The sequence below is a fragment of the Ciconia boyciana genome, chromosome 14 (assembly GCF_034638445.1).
Source record: "Ciconia boyciana chromosome 14, ASM3463844v1, whole genome shotgun sequence".
NCBI lineage: Eukaryota > Metazoa > Chordata > Aves > Ciconiiformes > Ciconiidae > Ciconia > Ciconia boyciana.
The window spans coordinates 17532142-17554309 of record NC_132947.1 but is presented as its reverse complement, the minus strand read 5'-3'; the positions used below and the strand labels follow the sequence as shown (position 1 = coordinate 17554309).

General features: G+C 43.7%; 1 protein-coding gene across 3 annotated transcripts in view; it reads right to left on the bottom strand.

Annotated features, from left to right (window-relative positions):
* Positions 1–22168, bottom strand: part of NDRG3 (NDRG family member 3) — a 67011-nt gene that overhangs the window by 17904 nt on the left and 26939 nt on the right. For 2 of the 3 annotated variants that reach the window (XM_072879153.1, XM_072879155.1), the window contains exons 2-3: positions 16680–16785; positions 12568–12603 (exon numbers count right to left, since the gene is read on the bottom strand). In XM_072879153.1, the coding sequence (XP_072735254.1) occupies positions 12568–12603; positions 16680–16736 (93 nt within the window). In that variant the 5' untranslated portion in view covers positions 16737–16785. The remainder of the gene's footprint in view (positions 1–12567; positions 12604–16679; positions 16786–22168) is intronic. The other variant, XM_072879154.1, reaches the window with a different exon arrangement.

The following is a 22168-nucleotide window of genomic DNA, read 5'->3' as shown; positions in this document are numbered from 1 at the left end:
AAACAGCTCTCTTCCACATATCAAAGCCAAAGGACAGCATGAGGCAGATGCTCAATACAGAGCTTAGGTATCGTGCTTAGGATGGCAACGACAGTCTCTACACTTACAAGACACAACTGCTACCTTGAATTGGCCAAAAAAAAGTTATTATTTCATTACATCATTACTGGTTTATTACTCTTCCAAACATGGAGCAAAATAACCCAGTTACAATGGGTGCCAGAGTACTTAGTGAGAGAACAGCAGCTTCACAGGCTGCACCCTCTGCCCTTGCCAAACATGCTTTCTTCACATCCTTCTTGTAGATAAGCCTTCCCTCCCCGCCACCCCGTGAGATGTCCTGCCTGTGTCAAACTGCCTCCATAACCACTGCCCACCCGCAATTCTGCATATTCTCTCCTGGTATTTGCCCACTGCTCATGTAGAAATGTAGTGCTGGAAAGTATCAGACACTTGTCGTCTTTATTTCTCAGACACTGGCATGCTTTATTTCAGGCCGGCTTTGACATGTTGCAGCAGCGTAGCTTGAACAGAGATTGTCTAACTCCAACTATGGTCTGAACCCTGATCTGGTCCATAGTGCAGGGAAGCAGTCACAGGAGAAAGCAGGTGGAAAAGATGTGGCCAGGAGACAGCCAGACTTTAACAAATGTGCAGTCTGCAAAATAAGGGAGATGAAGGCAAGAGAAGATGATCTGCAGTTGTGTTTTGAAAAGCTTGATAAAATTTAATTTTCACTTAGGGAATGGAAACTTTATCAGAGGTTTCTCTGAAGAGATTTTATCTTTTGCCCTTATTCGTACAGTAGGTAAAAAATAAACAGCAGCTGCAGGCAACCCACTGTAAATGGGAACTCAACAGCAGAGGCAGCCTTGCTCTCAGCAGCCTGCTCTCGCTGGCCGTAGGCGCAAAGCTTGTGACGCACACATGCCGAACAGCAGCGTGCTGCTGGGGAGACAGAGCAGAGACATGAGTCCTACGCAGGCAGCTACTATTGATCAACTCAGATAAGCTGGGAACCATCACTTCAAAAACTAGCAGTTCCCTCGGGGCATGGATGAGAAGAGGATCAGGAGGTATGGAGACCAGCTGTAGCCGGTCATGCCAAAGGTCCAGCCTCCTAGTCTGACTTTAAGAGTGTGTGCTTGTGGAAAAATAAAATAGAGCAAGCATGTAGTGATACTTCTCAAACACTTGCATCTTGTAGCAGTTTCCCTTAATTTTCCCAACCTCCAACAATCTGTAGTTCAAGGAGACTTCCTGAACTGGAGGCATGATCTTCACTTTGACCTTCTCTTCTGCGAACTGGGCAGTCACCCCCTGCAACCCACGCCTTTGGCATCTGCCTCACCCTGTGACCAGAAAAGCCAAAGCTTAACAACATGTGGGGTGAAGAACCACTTTGGCCCCCACCTTGTATCTGCTGGTGTTGCATGAGATCCCCCAGTCCTTGGTTTGGAAGATGGAGAACAACTGATCCCATTTCCGTAACCCACAGCAGTCATGACCTAACAGCTTGTTGGAATTCCCCTTCGTGTGCCCCTTTCTGGGCTGATGTGCTCTGGACTATCTGGCCAGTCCTCGTACAGCAGCTTTTTTCTGACCATACTGCTGTTCTCCAAAACTGCTCCGTTGTGCTCTGTCCTTTCTGAGACAAGGGGGCTGGCAGTACGTCAAACACACATGGGCGTGCTGTGGATTTACATGGTAGCACAATGAGGTTGCTTTGTTCTCTGTTCCTGATGAACAAGAATTGATTTGCTTGTTGAAAGCCATGAGCCCTGAGCTGACACTTTCACTCATCTCTCACAATGTTAAGGTCTTACGCCTCTAGGTTATCATCAGCTCTGAGCCTGCCCTTTTATATTCCACTGTAGGATGGTTTTACTCAACATGCATCCCACTTTATGTTTACACAAAGGCAGATAAAGTTTGCCATTGCACGTTCCATCACTTTTTCCAGATCATTTATGAGTAGATTTAAGCAGTACAGGTCCAAACATGGATCTCTGAGATCACTAGAGGAACACCTTAAACAACTGTGAAAATAATTGCTGGGTTTTTTTTTCTTTTTTAATCAATATTTCATCCATGAAAGGACCTCTCCTCTGACCGCATGCAGACACCCGAGTCCCTTAAGACATATGTCTTAGGACCCCTTTTGTTAAGGGGTCTTGTCTTTTGGAAATCCAAGTAGGCCACATCAACTGAATTGCCTTTATTTATATGGTTACTGACTCCTTCAAAGGATTCCAACAGCTCTGCAGAGCAGGACTTCTTCCCTTTACAAAAACCACGTTGACCCTTTCCCAATATTTATCTGTGTAATTCATCCACTATACTCCTTGCTAGTTTTATCAGTCTGTCTGGTACAGCAGGTCAATGAATTCCCAGAACTCCTCTGGGATCTGTTTTAAAAACTGTTACAGGTGAAGCACAGCACCTTCAACAGAGGAGCATAACCTCTCACTTAACAACTCAACTGTTTAATCCTTAAACTCATTTAAAACTCCTGGGTTGATACATCCAGTCCTGTCAACTTGCTATAAAAGCATACATTTTAGCTTTTTACAGCCTCTGCAATAGGCATCGCAGTTTAAGGCAGGGTCTCTGCTGACTCCCCACAAAAAGCATTCCAGCATGGTAACCTCTGTGAGCAGCTCTGTGGCAAGCTCGCATGCAGAAAAAATTAAAGTAGTTTTTTGCTATATTGCATAGTTTTTTGCTGTGGCTAGATATTCCCTGAGTCCTCCTTTCAGAGCCTGAGCAGCCTTAGCACTCTCCAAATTCTCTCACATGGTTCCATTTCTGATACGTTTGAATCAGGACTATTATTTTTTTCCCCCTTTGCAAGTCATCTCTCAAAATCCCCTTTTGCTTGCTTTGTTCTGTTCATGTATTTAATCTGCTAGAGTTTATAACCTTTTCCATTTTCTCCAGCTTTTTGAAAAATGCTTTTTTGTTTTCAATAGCCTCCATGCCCTTCTGTTTAGTCATGCTGGCTTCCCTGCACCATTTCTCGTGTCTGCTGTGATAGATGGTGGGCATTTGCTCTCTGCTTAGCTTATTTTCAACAAGCTTCTCCATTTCTGTGCAGTTCTTGTTTAACTCTGAGTACAAAACCAGTGAAGTATTCCATGGTTTGGTTTTTTTTTTTCTTTTTCCCAAGGATGTTGACCTGGAGCACATTATGGTTCCCATCACAGAGCAGCTCTTTGAAAACACTGTTTTGAACACATTTCTCTGCCCTTCTCAGAATCACGTCAATGATGGCTTCTCCTCCCTGGGGTTCCCTAACTCGTTGCTCCATAGACGTTTGCGGCTAAAATGGAGTATTGGTGTCATGTCCCACAGCCACATCTAATGGACACAGGGCAGCTGAAGCTTCCTACCCTTGTCCTGTCTCCTAGCCTTATAGCTTCTCTAATCACCATCTTGGGCACTCACACAATTACAGACAAAACAAATTTCTTATTTAGGCCTGGGATTTCAGTTTAAGGGGAATCCAAGTTATGCACTAACATTAGTTAGAGCCAAATCATATCAACAAGCTTCCTTTAACATCCACCTGCATCCTCCCTCTCCTTCCTGTAGACTGTATCCAGGTATTAGTGTTCTACTGTCAGTGTCCACCAAGAGAGACCTCAACTCTCTTCTGTGATCTCACAAGAATACAATAACCACTGTCAGAAACAAAACAAAACTGAGATTTTGGGTGCAACTTCTTGTCACAGATTGGGTGACTTGATGATGAAGTGCTATCAAAAAGAGTGCTTCTCTCATCCCTCTGCCCCACCCCATGTCCAGTGAGCTGATGGTCTCATGGAAACCTGTAATGGGAGTGGAGGGCTGGGTTTGCTGTCCCACTACATCAGGAAACCAAAGCAACTGACCCATAGGATCTCATTCGGATGGAAGATAAGCACTGTGAGTGCACACACAGCGGCAGAGCACTGACTTGCCTTAGCTATACTGTTAAGACATACTCTCAGGTAGAGGTTGGGCAGAAGAACAGATAGTAGCCAGAGAAAGGCCACCAATGCTACTGACCATCTCTGCAAGCCTGATTTTTGCTATAAGCCTTATGGTCCCAGCTCCTGAGAATCACTGCTTTTAGTCAGAGCACCCTACACTTTAGAAAATGAGATGTGTGTGAACCATAAAGGCTCAGACACTGGAAGGTGATAAGACACAAGCCAACAGCAGCTTTAAAACATTTCAAATTAAACACAAGCAGGAACTGCTGGGAGGTATTCCTTGCTGGGGATTTGCAGAAGGTCAGACTAGACTGGGACATTATCCTATTTGGCCTTAACATCTTTGAATGATTCTTAAACTGAGGAGGAAAACACACACCCAGCTATGACTGCCAAAGTCTAAATTTACTGTGGGAATGATTATGGGAAGAAGTGGGCACATGCCCAGGTTCAAATGAGGGAATCATCAAATGATTCCCAATGAGGCAAAAGGTTCAAATGAGGGAATCATCTCTGACTTTGGCCAGAAAGGGAAGCACTGACAGTGCCACTGACAAGTGCCACAGAAAATTCCCCATCTTAAGAAAAAAATATTTCTGAGTGAGGGAATGAGGCATCCAACAGCAGCTCCAGAGGTGCTAATGCATTGAGCTCCAGGGACTCCCAGGCAGCAAACAGAGCTCCCTGGGTGCCGGACTGCAGCAGTTCAAATTCCAGCCACGCTCCCTCAGCTCCAGGTCAGAGTGTGAACCAGAGCTCAAGTTTTAAAAGTTATTAAAGTCTGAAGTAAACCACTTGTTTCACAGTGGGAATGATTAATGATGAGAATTCATATTACCAGTGCTTTTCATGACTAATTTATTAAGCTTCTTTTTTGGCATTACCAGTTGAGTTTTACTTCCAATGTGAAGCTGCTCAAAGTTCAAAATTAATTCCCTGGAAAAACTGAGAATTGATTTAATTTGGAGACCGACAATAAAGAACATATCTGTGAAATCCCTTCAATTTTTTTTATTTATTTATTTTTTAAATTCAAATCTGGCAGAACACAGAGCAGTAAGGTGTCTGTTGCTCACATTCTGCTCAAGTTTGTTGAATGTCTGTGCTAGCAGACGGCTAGAAACATCCCCCAAAAAATTCAGCTTAAGGACACTCAGGTCCTGGTTCACCTAAGGCAAAGATAACTGCCACCGCTGCTTTGCTGTCAGGTGGAGGAGATGCAGATTACTTAGGTCAGCTTTTCCCCTTTTTCAGTGATACTGTAGCTACAGCTATTATTTACTTTATGTCATCTTTGCCAGTTTTGGCAAAGGTGGAAAACAATTGCAGCATGCTCCTCAGGCAACCTAGCACAGCTATTAACCATGGACAGATTAAAGTAGAGATTCCATTGTCTTGCTCTTTGCAACAGCTGCCCTCAAATTTCTACTCATTACTAAAACAACACCACTATGCCTACAAGCTAAGAAAAAAATATTGTAAGACTGTAAAACATCACCATCTGGTAACTCTTACCATTACAGTACCACAGACCTTAATGCAGTTGGTAGGTAAGTGCCTACCATGTCCTCTCTGTGCAAAATTATTTTGGAAATAGTAGAGCTGAAGGAGACGTCTGCGTGGGAAGCAAGCCTAAATGAGATTTAAAGCAACATCTTGAACTAAATTATTCATTCCCATACAGAGCAGAAATTTATTAATAGAAAACACAATACGATCTATGCAAGCAGGCAATGGTTTCTAGTACTTTGGGTAATTGGATTAAGTCTTAAATTAGAGAAATGCTGGGTGAGAATCAAGAGCAGCAGAAGAACGATGTGCGTAATCTGGTTACCCAAACACAAAAGCATCAGGAGACAAAGGTGCTCCTAGGCTATCCCCAACCTGCTGTTGTATATACAAACAAGCATTTGTGTGTTCCTGTTCCAAAGGCACATGATGCTGAAGGACAGACCTAGTGCGTATCTGTCACCCTGTCCAATGCTCTGTGTCAGCCAGAGAGAAATGGCAAGTCGCCTCCAAAACACAGATTCTGCTAGAGAACAGATACTGGCTCTGCAGCCAAATGAACTGAAGTCAAGTGACCTGCAACAGGAGTACAGCTGACAGGTTGGGTTTGTGCTCCCAAATCAGAAATCACGAACTCCTACAACCACACAATATTGAGACAGATAAGCAATTAATGACAACACCTACCTGTTGGAGATGGAGCAAGATGTATTTCTGCGTCTCCTGCCCTGCCCATGTGGTACAAGAAGCAGTTAAAGCCACAACCTTCTTGCACTTCAGTCAAGTATCCAATGTCATGAGCAAGGCATCCAGCACAGACTTAGGAATACGTGGTGCTGCTTACTCCTGCTCTGAGGGTAAATCCCCCCTTTCCCAGCTAATGTAGGAAATTGGACCTGCCTAGATCTGTAACAGTTCAGGGTGAATTAAACCACTTGCAGATCAGCTCTCATCTGCACAAGTCTGGCAGTGGGTTGTTTCTTCCCAGCACTCTGCACCGCTGTTTTGAGTCAGTAGAGTATCAGGTTGCAGCCTTCCCCATGGGCTGCAAACAACAGGTTGATGCCTCCAGCACTCTTCCATCCCCTGGACAGTGGGCTCCAGGTGCCACAACCTGCAGACACACAGCCTTTGTAAACCTGAATCCTACACAAGGAAGATCTGAATATGCTAACACACAGGCAAGTCTAAAAATATTTTGTGTGACTGCTAGACCCCAGATCATCTTAACCCCTAAAGGCAACCTGGAAGATAGGCCAGGAGCCCTGTTTCCAGCCCAGGACAGTCCACCTGGTGACATGATGTGCCAAACTACATTTCAGTATCTTGCTGAAGACCATGAACATCTTAAAATCTCCTGAAGAGGAGAAAGCAGGGCCATGTTCTGTGTCTCCAAACCCTCAATGTCCCTGGGAACTAGAACGGAGTCTAACTGCATTGAATTATAACTAGTATTGCAATTACTCATTAGCTGCTCTGAAATACCATTAATGGGTGTTGCATAACGAAATGGATGGAAACAGATCAGTCACTGTTAGTGGAAAGGCACCATCCATTTTTCTGAAGGCAGGAAGGAGGCAAATCCCTTTCTCAACCTAAAGCACATACACTTGCTTTGCTGGAAGAACTCACTGACAAGAGCAGAAAAAGCACAGGAACTTCAAACACCCCATCTGCATAATCAGCCTCTTTAGCACACTGTTGTCACAAGCATACAGAAAGCAAAAGTAACATTTAAGTAAACCCTGTGGAAGCACTGTGCTCATATGTTTAAAAATAAAAATCATGTTTCAGCCCAAGTCCAGCTAGCAAAAGCTTTCCAGAACTCAACACTGCAGTTTTAAGAAAACAGAGTTTTTAGATGGAAGGCCAGTGACAGGAGGAATCAGAGGAAGAGCTTCCCAAGAAATAAGAATAATGAAAAAAAAAATTCAAAAATAAAATTCCATTTTAATAATTTTTGGCTTTGCAGTATTTGTTGCTGTGATGTCAGCAGAAGTCACAACCAGTAGTTTAGTGGTGACACTAGTTTTAATAAGATTAGGGGCAGCTCCTAATTTAGCAGGCATTAAAAAAACTTGCTTTCTAGATCAAAACATCTTCTGTGTGGTAATTAATTTCACTCTAGCACTTTGAACAAGAAAACAAAAGAACTCATTGTACAAATCAGAAGAACAATGGTCCTCAATATCCTAGACAAAATGTTTCAATGCTGGTGAGAACAGCTCCCCTGTTATTCATACAGAGAAAGCAAACCCTTCCTCAAAGTGCTTACATGTCATGTTATTTCGTTATAATAAACAGAAGATGCTTTAAAACATCTTGTATTCAACACCACTGTGTAGCAATCACAAGCTGGCTTTAATGATTTCATTAAAAAATGAACACAGTTTCAATTCAATGTCTATGACATCAGCAAATGCACATGATGGGACATTTCAATAACCTCTCAATAGCAGAATACCATCTCCTGCTGCACAGCAAGCAAAAATAAAGCAAAGAGATTGGGCAAGGATAAGCAAACTTTTAAAAATGCAGATTAAAAAGCTTCAAACAAACATACTTGCGGAAGAACTTCTCCAAAATTGAATCAGTAAAAACATGTGCTTACTGAAAAGTTATACTTTCAGTGGAAAAAAGTGGCAAAAAATTCCTCATTGAGGTCTGTCGTTAACTCTTCAAGCATTTTGCTGTGTTTTACTCTGAGCACAGGCAACAGTGAGTAACTCTACATTTTCAATTAATTCCAGCAATGCATAGCAAGTTGTTGCACAGGGAAATTTCAATTTCTTTCCTCCATGGGTTTATGCATGACTTGTCTTTTCCATTTCAGCTGAACTCTGCATGTCCTGGACTTAGTTATTCCCACCTCTTCCATACCTTGTGAGCTTCCTGCAAATACTCTGCCAAATCCCAGACTCATCTCCACACCCCAGGTCCTCTTCTGCATGGTGTGTGCTGGAGAGCAAAACACTTCTCTCCCTTCACGTGGGTGGGAGGCAGCAGAGGGGAAGTACTAGCTACAGATCAGATCAAATGCTAGCTTATGTCAGACTGAAACATAAAGCAGATTTATTTGGACAGTTTTACAAATATATCAGCATATTCCTTCATTGGTATTTAAAGCAAATCACCTACTTCTTAAAGCAGCTGAAGAGGGTTTGCAGATAATAAAAGCACAAACACAGCTCTATTAACTGTGTAGGTCACCACACCATCTGTCCATCAGCAACCCAGACCATTTAATCCACCATCTGCCCACGAACATTAGAAGAAGCCAAACCTAGATTTCATTAGGTTCACATAGCTTTCAAGTAAAATGTAGGTCTCAGATTTAGGTTTATACATTTTATTTCTGAGAATAACCTAGATTCATATTGATAAAGACCCCTAAGCCACCATGCTAGCTCTCCTTTTTATCTCCATTGCAAATGGTTATCAGATTATGTGGGGGTTGTTTCAACTGATGCCCAGGCAATCTGTTATTTGTCGGGGTTAATTGAGGTTGCTTGTAGATAAACAGTTTAAGAAAACCAGGGCATCTGTATCTGAAAGTCAGCTGTATCAGAAAAGCTAAAAGCTCTTTCATACCACATTAACCCAGAGTAACAAATTTCAGAAACAAGAGGATGCCTGCTCTGTTGACTTTGCCCGGATCTGATCTTGGCAAGTTATTCAAAACTAAAACCAAACACACCGGGTATTTAATAGAAATTCACAACAGCATCACCCATTTTCCCCAAAGGGGAAAAAAAAATCTTACAAACCTTAAATAGGCATATTACCTTGAAAAGTAACACATGCTAAAGCTTTAGAGAAAACAGCGTACCTAGCCTGTGTGCCTGGTGCTACACAACTCTGAGTCAGTGACAGTGCTAACGACATGCTCGTGAGCTGGGATTAAACTAAACACTTCTCCCAGTCATAAGCATGGATCAACTGCAGAAAATATTTTGAAACTCCAGCTTCCAGCCAGAAGAAGGTCTACAGGCACCGCAGGATGAACAAACGCTGAGGCCAGCTGTGTTACTGCTCTGGCGATATCAAGGCAGAGCTCTGCAGGGGCATCAGTCAGTCCTGGAGGGAGCTGGGATGGACTTCCAGCAAATCACCTCATGGCCGAGGGCACAGAATAACACAGGCTGAAATACAGGACTCACTCCAGTATGTCAGTGTCTTATACTGCGGAACTCAAACTCGACCTGCACTGTCAACAGGGTTGCCATCAGTGCTGACAGAGGGCACCCCCTTCCCTTACCCTGCTGGCTGCAGCCTTGCAAGCACAGCCCAGGAAGTGGTTGGCCCCATGCAAAGCCACAGCTTTATCTCCATTTAAAACAGCTTGCTTTTGAGTATTAGAAAAATAAAAAGGTCTGAAATGCAGGTCTTGCATCACTGATGCCATGTTCTCATACTGCAAACACTACCCTGTATAAGATAATACAATCCATCCCACAAACCGGATAAATTTTGTCTTAAAACCCACCAGGTCACTTGCAGATGTTACTGTTATCAGAAGCTGATCGAGAACTTCACTGCACTGTAACTGGAAACCATCTTCCAGTTATCATCCTTCATGAATTTGTGGCCAGTTTGTGACTGTTCTTGTAAAATTGAGGTTGTCCCCAAGGCTATTCCTCCCTGTGAAATTCTGGACAAATTAAACCCCCGCCCTCAGCCTAAGTGCTTTTAAGTCTCTCTTTACACACCAGGATCTCCTTTCCTTTGAAAAGCCCTAGCAAAAGTCTTCACTTCGAATTTCCCCTTTTCAAACACTGGTAAGTAAAGTCACACCAATTTCAGAGAGGCCTGAATGTGGCAGCCAGACATGCTTTGCCAGATTAAAAAGCAGCAGTAATTTTTCACAGGACAGCAGAAGAGCTCAACCTCCAAGTTTTAAGCACTGTTCCTGGTATTAGCAACTGAGGCAGAAAATCCAAGGACCCAATGCACCATCTATCCTCTCTCATAGATTTCAAACACAGACTTAATCCAGCCCTTGGGGGTACTTTCCAGGTAGGATGGGGGGCCAAGCCAGGTGTGCCCTGAAACCACACCTTGTAGGGATTGATGCTGGAGGAAGGTGAGGCTAGGACAACATTCACAGTCACAAGAGACACTGTGTTAGCTTCTTGCTAAAAAAAAAAAATATTCTAAATGAATTACCAAGAGGGCTCCTGGAAGGAACATCTTGTCTCCTGCCCAACTGTTGCCATGGCCACCAGCTCACTGCTGATCTAAATCAAAGCACAGAGAAGCAACAAGCACCTCCTTCCCCGGCCCAGCGCTCCCAAGAGCCCCCCTCCCTGGCTGTGGGCCGCTTGGTAGCTCTTCCCGCAGCTCAGCCCTGGGGCAGACAGGCAGCCGAGACAACAATGGCACCGGGACATGCTGAGCACGAGTCGGTATTGCAGCAGTTTCTTGGGGGCTCGCACAGCTTCAGATTTGGAGTGCAGCAGTTTCTTGGGGGCTCGCACAGCTTCAGATTTGGAGTGTCCTTTACAGAAGGGCACAAAGAGGCTTTGCTTGTAGAGGGAAAGCCCTTGGGGCTTTAGAGTGAAAAGGCAGCAGTGATGCACAGCTCTGTTACAGGGACTTCTTCCTACTTTCCCACTCTGTTCTGGCTCTGAAGACCATGCCTGTTCACAGACAGGCAGGGCACAGGCGAACCCAGAGCTTTGTTGGGTCACTAGAGAATTTGCAGTGAAGGCTAATGCACTCAGACTCTCAGGCACTGCATTTATATTCTTTCCAATCATGGCAGACAGGCCCCAATAGGCGGTGCCTGTACTCCCTAACGCTCTTACTCAAAAGCATTGCACCTATTTTTACCCATTCCCCGTCCAACATGGGAGCACACCGTACCTCTGGCAGAGCTGGAGAAGATGCAGAAAGACAGACGGAGACAAGATGGTACAGGGAAGTGTTTTAAACACATTATCTACCTTTAGTAGAACAGAAAAATCATTGCCTAACACTGTTGTCGCTTCTAAGACTAGACGCTAACGTTACACCATGCTAAGATTAGTAATTTTTATACTTACAGGCTTTAAGATAACACTAAAACTCACAATGAATCAAGCTAAAGCAGTACAGTGACATGTGCCTGCCCAGATGGGGTGTACTTTCAGTGTCTGTTATCAAGAGATGGAAAAAATACAAACTATCTTCTTAGGACTGTATTTATTATATTCCTGTTCTGCATAGGCTTGCAGGTTTTCTGGAATCATCTACATCAACAGACTTTTATTAAAAACTATCGTGTGATGTTGACAGCTCTACCTCTTGGCCACACCACTGGTGTAATACAGGCAAGAGCCTGTCCTGTGCTAAGCAGAACACTACAGACACAGAAGCCTTCTGCAGCTGAAGAGAAACAAAAGCTGCTGGCTGCGTATCAGCATGCTGAGTGGGAAGTCAGCAAGGTAATCCGGCACAGTAAATGAACCTGTGCTCTACAAAATGCACTGTGTAACCTCAGTGCTGTGCTCCGCCTAACAAAGAATGTGTCCACTGTCTTGGATGCTCGTGGTGCAACCGCTCCTCTAAAAGGATTATTCCTATAGCAACCAGAGTGATCAGGCTCATCTCTGCACTACTCTGTCAGGTGAATAACCTCCCAGAAAATGACCATGGCTTTGTCATGACCCAGGCCCAGCAAAGCAGGGGTGCTGTATCTGGGGCAGCTTGGTGACTTCCATCTCCTCTCAACAGAAATAGACAGAGCATGCAGGCTCCTCCTTTCCTAGCCAGTGAACCAGATGGGATGTGACAGAGCTGCAGCTCTTCAGCATATTGCATGTCTCAAAGAAACTGCTTTTCAGGAGACCAGCCATCCTGTGAGATGTTGTGGAGCCTCAGCAGAGCAGTCCAGGTCTGCACCTCAGAGCTCAGAACAATGTGCTCTGCATGAAAGGGTGAAGGGCAATTTCTGCCAACTGGACATATTCAAGTTCTTATTGATTAAACCTTAACAGGAGTTAAAATTAAGATACAGAGCTTTTTCATCTCTCTCTCTCAGCATTACTGATGGGCCACGGGGAGCAAGCCCGCAGATCCTTGTCTCCTGCACGTGTCTTACCTGACAGTCGAAGTCCTGGAAGTTGCGAGCCGCATTCTGTTAACAAAAAACAGAAGAAAGAAAAGAAAAGAAAAAAAAAAAAAAGTTCAGCACAGTACCCCAGAACACCCCCAACAACATCATGAAAGTTCCCCTCAGGGACCTCTGCTTCAGCACAGTCTAGCCTGACTTAAGTCAGGACAGCAATGAAATGTGAAGCCCATACAAGAAAACTCCATCCAAGTTCTGTCCATTACTATACAGCAAGTTTGCTGGGGGCTGTCCCAAGGCTGCCAACTAAGGAGAGTACCTGTGGGCACAGCTGAGAGTGAAGAGCATTCCAGCAGGGACAGATGCACATAGGAAGGACCCTGACCAAAGTCAGGCTGGCTATGAGGTTGTGTTTTGTCTGGTTGTGGTGCTCATTATCAATTTGAATGCAGAAGTTTTGAAATGACTACCACTACAATCTCATGTAATGAGCGCAAGAAAACAAGCTATGCAGTCAGGTACTCTGCAGTAACTGCTGTGTGCGTGGTATCATTCCACAGCAATCATAGTGACCTGTAAGCTACTGAAACCAGAGTGCATGGGAACCGGGCTGAGCAATTCACAACTGCCTTTTCCCAGAGGGTGACACCATGCATACAGGTGAGCACAGCACACATTTGGCATACTGCAAGGTCTGCAGTAACTTGTCCATATGCCCACATGCTTCATAAGACTCTGGCTCTGACCAGAGTAGGTTACACTACTGAGTGCTGTCAAATGCTGCAAAAGGCTGAGCAAATCATTTGAGACAGCATTCTAGCTTATGTGTTTTAGGCATAGCACTTTAGTGCTAAAATTACAACTAGGACTATGTATGCACAACAGAAACACCCCAAACGTTTCTTCTGGCTGAGCACTCTAACTCCTCTCCACATGTAAACAAATGGCCCTGTTTTCTTCCCCCCAAAGCCTTGCCGCATTAGCAAGAACACAGGTTGCTACCTATGTTCTTCAGTCTGAGACATTTAAGTTGAGATATTTCTAAATCTGCTTTAAGAATCCCCCTAGTGTTAAGTATTGAACTGTGTCAATGTTCTGAATGTGATGTGGCACAAAGCACCAAATCCTCAGGATAGGGGAAAAGAAAATAAAAAGCAGCCCCTTCTTATTCTCAAACTAACTTCAGTTTGAGATCCTGAAGTTAGTTGAGATTTCTGACAACTCTGTCTATGTCTCTTTCCCCACTCTGTTAAACACAGAAAGTAGAGCCTTCTCATCTACCAGGTTGTAAAGAAGGTAAATTTAGTCATCCAATGCCACAGTGATTAAGGACTGTAAAAAAGCCTATGAAGAAATGAGAAACTTCTGTACCCAGCACTGGATTTTGATGGTGCATGCTAAGTAAAGAAAAGGCTGATCTGAATTTGTACTGAGAAAAGCAAGATTCCCCAGGTGGGGAGCAGGGAGGAAACGACACAAAGCAAAGAACAAAGGTCTGCAGCTGTGTTGCTTGTCATCACGGTACACCACGATGCACAAGTAGCATTAGTGCTGACACGTCCTGACTCCCGGATACTTGGTTTTAACACACCAAAATCTGACTTTAAACCATTAATCTATTCATTATCTTAACTTGAGAAAGTCTAAGATTAAGGCATGTTTCTCAGTCCTCTGAAGGTGTGATGGCTGCACCTCAAAGGCAAAGAACTAGCTGGAATGACCCAATCCAGGCTAAGGGATGTCCATTCCATCTCCTGAATTTAATGCTGTTGCATTTCAGTAACTTTTCACTGAGGCTATATAAATAGGAGTCAAAGGTGCCAGAATATGGACCAGCCAGAATAATAAAGTGTCATTGGGATAAGTCTTCTGATCAGGTTACAGGCAGTACTCTCTTTTTTTCTCTTTCAATGAAATGGGAACATTTGAAGTTGATTTTCTTTCCCAGTATAAAGTCACTGCATTTTAGTGAGCCTGAATGAGGTGAACATGTATAATCTAATGTATTTTACTTCCCTGCACTTGCATTAGGCTTAAGTTACACACAAACATAGGATTGTTTGTATTCTTCAAAAGTCAGGCTTGTAATTTTCTGCTGACTTAGATTTGAGACAAAACAAAACCAGGACTCAGTGGTCCCCAGTGGCACTTCCTACAGTTGAGACAAGTGAACAAAGTATGACCCATTTCCATCTCCCAGGCAGTTCCACTGGTTTTAGAGTTTGAATATTAAGACACCGGAGCTCCTTTTCTCTGTACAGCAGCCTTTGGATCTGAAGAGTTCATGAGCACTCACCCACTAGCACCTTAAGAGTTTTTCTGTACTATTTCTGGCCATTAACGCATGCTGGCTCAAACTCCGACATCCAAAGTGGGTTGGTCAGTAAAAATCTTAGTGAACTGCCAGCTCAATACCTTTTGGACTCTGATATGCTGTGCAAACCAGCACATTATGGCACCACACCCATATGCTCCATACGTCTAAAAAGCACATGTGTATTATTTCAAGCTTGAAAGCATTAATATGGGCCAGACCTCAGAGACGGTAGCTCCCTGAGGCATTTCTTTTGTTAAAGTGTAAAAAGGAGAGCCACAGCACACTTCTCTTCCACGCAGTGCTGATGATGGTTCTGGACTCACTCTTACATATTTTTTCCTACTGACATAGTATATACTTCCTGAAACTTCAAAACTGAGTCAAGGAAACCAAGTATCACTTCGTATGTGCCCTTCTGTATGCTGGTTAACACCACTGGGCTGGTTAGGTAAGCACTCTGGATTTAAACCAGAACTGTCCCAGCTATTAGCTAAGAGACTAAGGCTGTGCAGATGACACCGTGGCATGGACCTGATGGGACTGGTCAGGCCATACTTGACAGAGAGACTGAAAACTTATAAAGGGAACAACACTTTCATACCTCCTACTTAGGTCAGCCCACTGAATCAAGGGAAATCTACCCTCTTGAACTCAAACATGGAAAATCCTAGGAGAATCATGAGCAAGAGCTGGGGCCCTGCATTTAGGCAGCATGTCTTCTGTAAACGTTTATCTCTCATTTTGAAGCCATAAACTGTTTTCAAGGCCTCTCCATACTTTTATCTGCTGATCTACACTGATTTTGTTCTTCCAAGGCTCACCCTTGCTGGAAACATTTTTAAAAGTTATGTTTAAGCTATGGTGGAAGCCTAGTAGTCAGCACTAGACTGTAAGAATAGGCAGCTGGACTGCAGATTTCAGATTAATTTTTAGATTTTACAGATACTAAACAGATATGCTAGCACACTGCAGAAATTAGCAAAAACTAAGCAGCACAGACTAAAACATAGCAGAATTTCAGAGCAGCAAAGCTTTGGGAACTGCTTCACATACCATCAAACTCGGCTGTTAGGTATCAAAAGTGACCAAACCACGTTGCTCATAATCACAATTTGCAGATGCAAGATTCTAGATCTTGTTGGGATGGCCACAAATGACTTAGGCACTCAGAGCAACAGTTCGTGGCAGAATCCAGTGAGGCTACGGCCTTCTCAAAGCCCAGATGGCTCTCCTCCAGCCCACAGAAGACAGAGTGAAAGCCTTAAACAGCTGCTGCAATACAATGATTTTCCAAAGTTTCAGTATTGCATGAATCTGGACTGCTCTAGCTAGGCTCTGCAGATATTAAAAGGAAGTGGCTCTCCATTACTAAATCCAGGGAGACAGGGTTGTTTTGGGGGTCAAAACATAAAAGGGTAATTGAAGACAAAAGATTTTAAACAAAAAAGTAAAAAAAAGAAAATGGGATACGATCCAAGGTTTCTCTACCAAGCATGAACTTATTAGGGTTCTACAGCTTCACCAGGTCAGGAATGGTATCACCTTTCCAATTTCTGCCCTGCCTTTGTAAATCCTTAGTTCAGGCATGACATACTGTTTGGCCGGGACTCCAAACTCACCTGAACTGTGGTGGTCTGTCTGTCCCTGAGACTTTGGAAGAGTTATGTGGTGGTGGATTATCAGAGTAGGGAAGCATTTACTGTTTACTGTTTTTCAGTACTTAAGGTACTTCAAGCTGTAAACAGATTCTGGTATTCAGAGCTCCTTGCCAGACATAAAGTCAGCCAGAGTACACCTGTGAGAGCAAAGGAGCAGCTAGCATTACCTTATCATTCAGGAGCGGTTTGATCTCTGTCAACTGAACATCCTGCAGTTCATCCATGGTGCTGTAAGTGGAGCCAATTAACCCTCAGAGCAGCAAGTGGGTGATTCTGAAACAAAAGCATATTGTTAGAAACAGTATTACAAGAGATGCTAGCCAAAGAAAGCTTTAAGATCTTTCATTAGACATGGGCGTATACATACGCCCAAACTGAAGCCTGAAAGTCTGAAAGAAGCTGGTTCTTGGTGCAACACAAAGCACCTGTAACTGCAGAAGGCAAACAGCCATGCTTGCACTGAGTGTGTTAGTTATGTTACTCCTTACCCTGCGCATTGCCTTGCCTATTGAAAGCTGTCCCTGAAAGCTCAGGCCTTTCTACTCAGAAAGTCTGGATTCACTTCCATGCATTGCTGGTACTTCAGCCATAGTCTGCCTGGAAATGAACTGGAAATGACTGGGTCAGCAGACTAAAAAACTGTGTTCAGTATGGGGGAGTACAGACATCTCACTGCCATGCCTGACACACCTTAACCACAGCATCCAGCCACTAGAGACAGGGCTGTGCCTGTAACCCATGAGACATGCAGCCAACACTGCATTTGCACATGGGAGAGAGAGGTGTGGAGATCCAAGTACCTTGTTGGCAGAACATAAGACAGCCCAGAACCCAAGGCAGCCCTTGTTTTATGAGGTGGGATATAAAAATGGCCCCCAGATAGTCCTGGTCCAGTCGAACACGTGCAGGGTAACACTGTTAATTGTGCAGCCCAAACAATCATTCTCCATCAGGTGGTGCAGAGTCATCAAAGGAAAGAAAAAAATCTTAAAAGTATGTGAGGTTGCCATACATCTATGGGAAATCACTGCTGCCACAGAGTCAGGGAAGAAATCTTCTAGCATAAATACAACAACGAGGATGGAGGAAAAATACGGCAGAGTTTACCAGGGATTTAAATTTTTATTCTAGAGGCTCTACCTGTGTTTCTAGACAGGAGAATTTCCAGAGCAGGCAGTTGTAGCAATTTGAAGAGTGCTCTGGCAATAGGAGATGATCATGCCTGATGGTGCAGGTTATTTGGTTGTTCAGGAACACTATACATATTACAGTAGATTAAATAAAAGAAGTAATGGACATAAGTAGGGACAGGAATAGGCATGTGGTGGGCTTCCTGGGCGTTAGCCGACTGTGCTAGAAAAAGACTCTCAAATACTGTCACAAATCAAATTATTTGTCCAAGATAATATTCTGCTGCTAACCACAGAAGAAAAAAAAGTGGAAAAAGGGTACTGCAACTGTGCTTCTCCAGCCACCTTAATTCCACACATACATGCACTGCCCCAGGAAGGAGGGGTTCTCCTCACCCCAAACGCTGTGCAAAGCTGCACACTCCTGTCATCCCACTTTGTGCCAGGACTAACACTGGTGTGGCTGAAGGCAGTCTGTCACAAAACAAATCATAATGCCTTTTCCCTCTGAAAATCAGCCATAGCAACTCCCCTCTTTTTTAGCTCCTTTGGGAAACTTGAAATTATTCTTCTTTTTCAGATTTTTTTGCTGCAAAACACATCAGTTGTGAGAGTTCCAAGAAACCAGCTAATTTATAGGTAACACCCCCCTTGCCCCATGATGAATTTTTATTCATAAGAGCGGTAGGAGTCATTATATAATGCACTGTAAGCCCCAGAGGAAGAGGTAATTACTGTAATTCTGATAAGGCGTTATGGAGACCAAAAAGTATTTTCTACTAAGGAATTACAACTTCCGTATACACTGGGACTGATTAATAGCTCAACATCTACCAGGTTCTCTCCAAAACAGCATCCCACAAGGTTACAGACACCAAAGGAGTTTCAAACAAGCCTCACAAAGTTTATCCACAGCAGGTGACAGACAGTACTAGAACAACCACCTTATTATCTGGAGAGCTTATTCCTCTCTTATGTTCCTTTGAGAAGACACCCACTGGACCTGATGGCAGGCAGGAAGGTGATGCTTATTCTTGGGGTCACCCAAGAGACCAAGAAGTTGTCCACTCTACTCAAAGGGATTAAAAAACTATGCACACACCAGCCACTTTTCTCTGTGGGTTTTTATACACAAGGGAGAGGTAAGTTACGCTTATTTTGTGGTTCATGAGTCTTAGGCTCACACCTAGCATTTTTGCCTAAACCAGAGTCTACAGTGAAGCAGGGTATCTAATAATCACTCTCTACTGAGCTTTGACTGACCAAAGAACAACCCAGAGTGCCAATAGCTCTGCATTACATTGCTCAAAGATACTTTTGCTAACACTTTGCAGATGTTCCTCCTAGTTTCCCCTGAGCTCTACAAAGAGCAGTAACTCCCAGAGAGCCTTGGGATGCATCCTGTATAAACCCGCCTGGGGACATCGTTTGCTGCTGATACAAGCATGCCAGACCACAAAGTGTGTAAAGTCTAGAGAGAGGGAGACAGACACATTTTGTAAATCCTATGCACTACTTTGTTAACAATTTGTTATATGAGAATAATAAAAAACTACGTAGGTGTTCAAACCAAGGATTATCAAATGCTTTTATCTCAACCACCTCGATTTCATACTTGGTCTCTGAATGCAACTACAGTGCACACAAACAACGTCACTCAGAAATTAATCTGATGCTTGTCTTCCTGGTCCACTATTGCTCCAAATACTGTTTCAGGGGAAGGGGGTTCTCCAGGGGCTAAGGCAACAAACTGCAACAAACTGCTGTGTTATACCTGCACTAAGTGTTGCTCCTTTGTTAAAACAAGCTGGGCAGCAACAAGAAAGGCTGCTGTTTTGGATGCTGTGCTTAGAATTAGGTGAAATTTCCTTGAGAGAGAAGAGACCACCTTCCTTAACACCAACTGGGCTCATGTAGCTGGGAAAACTTCTGTAGGGGAGCATGTAGGAAGAGCAGGAAGCTCTGCAATGAATCTGCAGCACAGTCATCCTGGGAGACCTCCTTGGCTTGAAGGAGACTCTCACCCAGGCTGCAGGAGCAAGAGCAGGACCTCTGAAGGGGCCAGAGGGGACCGAATGCTGACGTGAGCCAGGAAGCCACTGAAAATTGCTGATCTGAGAGCAAAATCGGACAGAAAGATTAAGTCTGCACAGCCACAAACAGCCAGATGGTGGATTTCTTTTCTAAACCTTTTCATTCTAATCTGCTCATCCAGCAAATCTGAGTTTTTTCTGCTTTCCTAGAAACTCAAAGCTTTTTGAAGGTTTCTCGAAGGAAAAGGTACAGGGGGTCCCCATCACTGCTTGCAAGCAGCATTTTTTAGATTGTGGAACCCACTCTTCCCAATCCACTCACTTCTGAACTCTCCAGAAAATGGCTGAGTCACAGCCTCAGGACTGCATTTGAATCCGTTCAGAGGATAGTCTGTAGGCAGATTCACACACTTTTCTCTTCCCAAGGTCTTAGCACTCTGAATGTGATTGCCCTGGACCAAATCTGGGTAACTTGTTATTACAGCATGAGATCTGACTCACTCTACATGATTATTCACCACAACTTCACCTGAGCACCCTGCTATGCTAACAGCAACATGGCTTTTGGTTTGAAACATGGCAAAGGGGCACATTTGTCTAAAAAAGGCCAAAAAATTTCTCAAAAGAGATGCTTTGTAGTAGAGAGACCTGGTAAAGCACATCTCCAAATGCAGAGGCAAAGGGAAGGGTGAGGTATTGGTGACCTGGGCCATCCTCTGGGCCAACCATGTTAAAGACTCCTTGTAAAAGATCTGCAGACACGTCTGCCCAGGAAACAATCAATTCTCTCCCTCCACTTCTCCTGTTATTTAAGGAAACAAACATGTCATTTCATAAGCTGAAAGCAAGTTTAAAATACCACAACAAAGCAGCATAAATATTCATAGCACACAGAAGAGCTCTGTAGAAGACAGGCTACAGGCAAAGCAAAAGGTTTGCCTGGAATGATCTGTGTATAAATCATACATTTTTCTATAAATGTCCCAGTACCACCTGCTTTGCAAGTATTTCTCTTGCCTCAATTTATATATGACTATAAATACACTCAAACACCCCAATTTAAACCTTCCATCCCTTTCCAAAGGCTTCCTGAAGGCTGGAGTAGACTCTATGCTCTTTGAAAACCAGTAAGAATCAAGGAAAGACATTTGGTGAATCATTAGCACAGAGACTAGAAATCAGGGTAAGACACAGAAGGCTGCAAAAAACCAAGGCAGGTGAGCCTCAGAAAGAAACCATCTACCTGTAAATAAGATCTGAAATATGTGCTCACATGCTTACTCCAAGACAAGGGTGCTCTGTTTACATAATTTCGATAGACAAAGAAAGAAGTTGTGTTAAAGTAAGTTCAGTAAGTCAAGAGCATGAGTACTACAGACCTGCAGCCACAGAGCCAGCAGTGTAAACTGCACTGCCTGTGGGTACTTGGGCTCCGGTTTCTATTTGGTGAAGTTCTAGCAGTACCGCTCCCCACAGGGTTACAAGCTGCAAGAGTTGGATCTTGAATCCAACTCTCCGGGCACCTCCTTGAATATTCTATTACAGAGGTGCAATCACTCCATGCCGTTTAGGAACTCAGTGCAACGAAATCTTGTATTCAGAGGCTGAAAATTCTTGTTCATTCATCTCTTGACTTGTACATTAACTAGACTACAGCTTCTAATTCGTTAACTCCATAGCCCGTTATACTCCTGCTTTGTATGTTAACCACATTGAGGCAAAATTACACAAGACAGTTATCAAGCTATGCTCCAGAACATGGCATTAAATGTACCTAAATATATGCTTACTTGTTTTTCAGCCTAGCAGAGGCCAGCTGAAGAAGCCTCCTCTCTAGGGACTGACTACACTTACAGTTATGACGATCTGGGTTAGGTTTCCAAGAACTGCTCTCTGACACAGCTACCCACTTCTTACAAGATGGAAAGAAGAAATGCTGCTCCAGGGTGTGCAAAGGAAGACAGGGACAAACCCAGAATTTGCAGCCAGTGCAAGAACCTACAGTCCTCAGGTTTGCAGCTCAGGCATTTATTCAGCCTTGTGTGTTGCGTAGCTTTTCACTGCAGCTTCTTCCTTTCTACATAAGGGGATTCCCACTTCCTGTGTCTTTTTTGCTTCTCTCTCACACACACTGGAAGACAAACCGCCTGACGAGGCTCCTCAGCCTGGTTGGGCAGACTGCAGTCTTGGCATATAGATCTTAAGTAAAATAAGTTTCATTTATGGCCTTTGAGACCCTTGGGCATTCCCGTTATGTTGCTCCTCAGTCCTTTGCAAGCCTCTTGACAGCAGTGTGCTTCCTAACCACCTGCATAGGCTACTCTGTTTTCTTACCCTGAAATGCTGGCTGACATGGTAAACTTCCAGCAAAAGAGGCAAAGGGTCCAAATTCAGTTTCACAATATTTTCCTAGGTTACTCACTCTGTGTTCCAGCTTTTTTGGGAATGCACCACATGGCGCTCCACCTCCAAGACAAACTGCCAGCCTGCAGA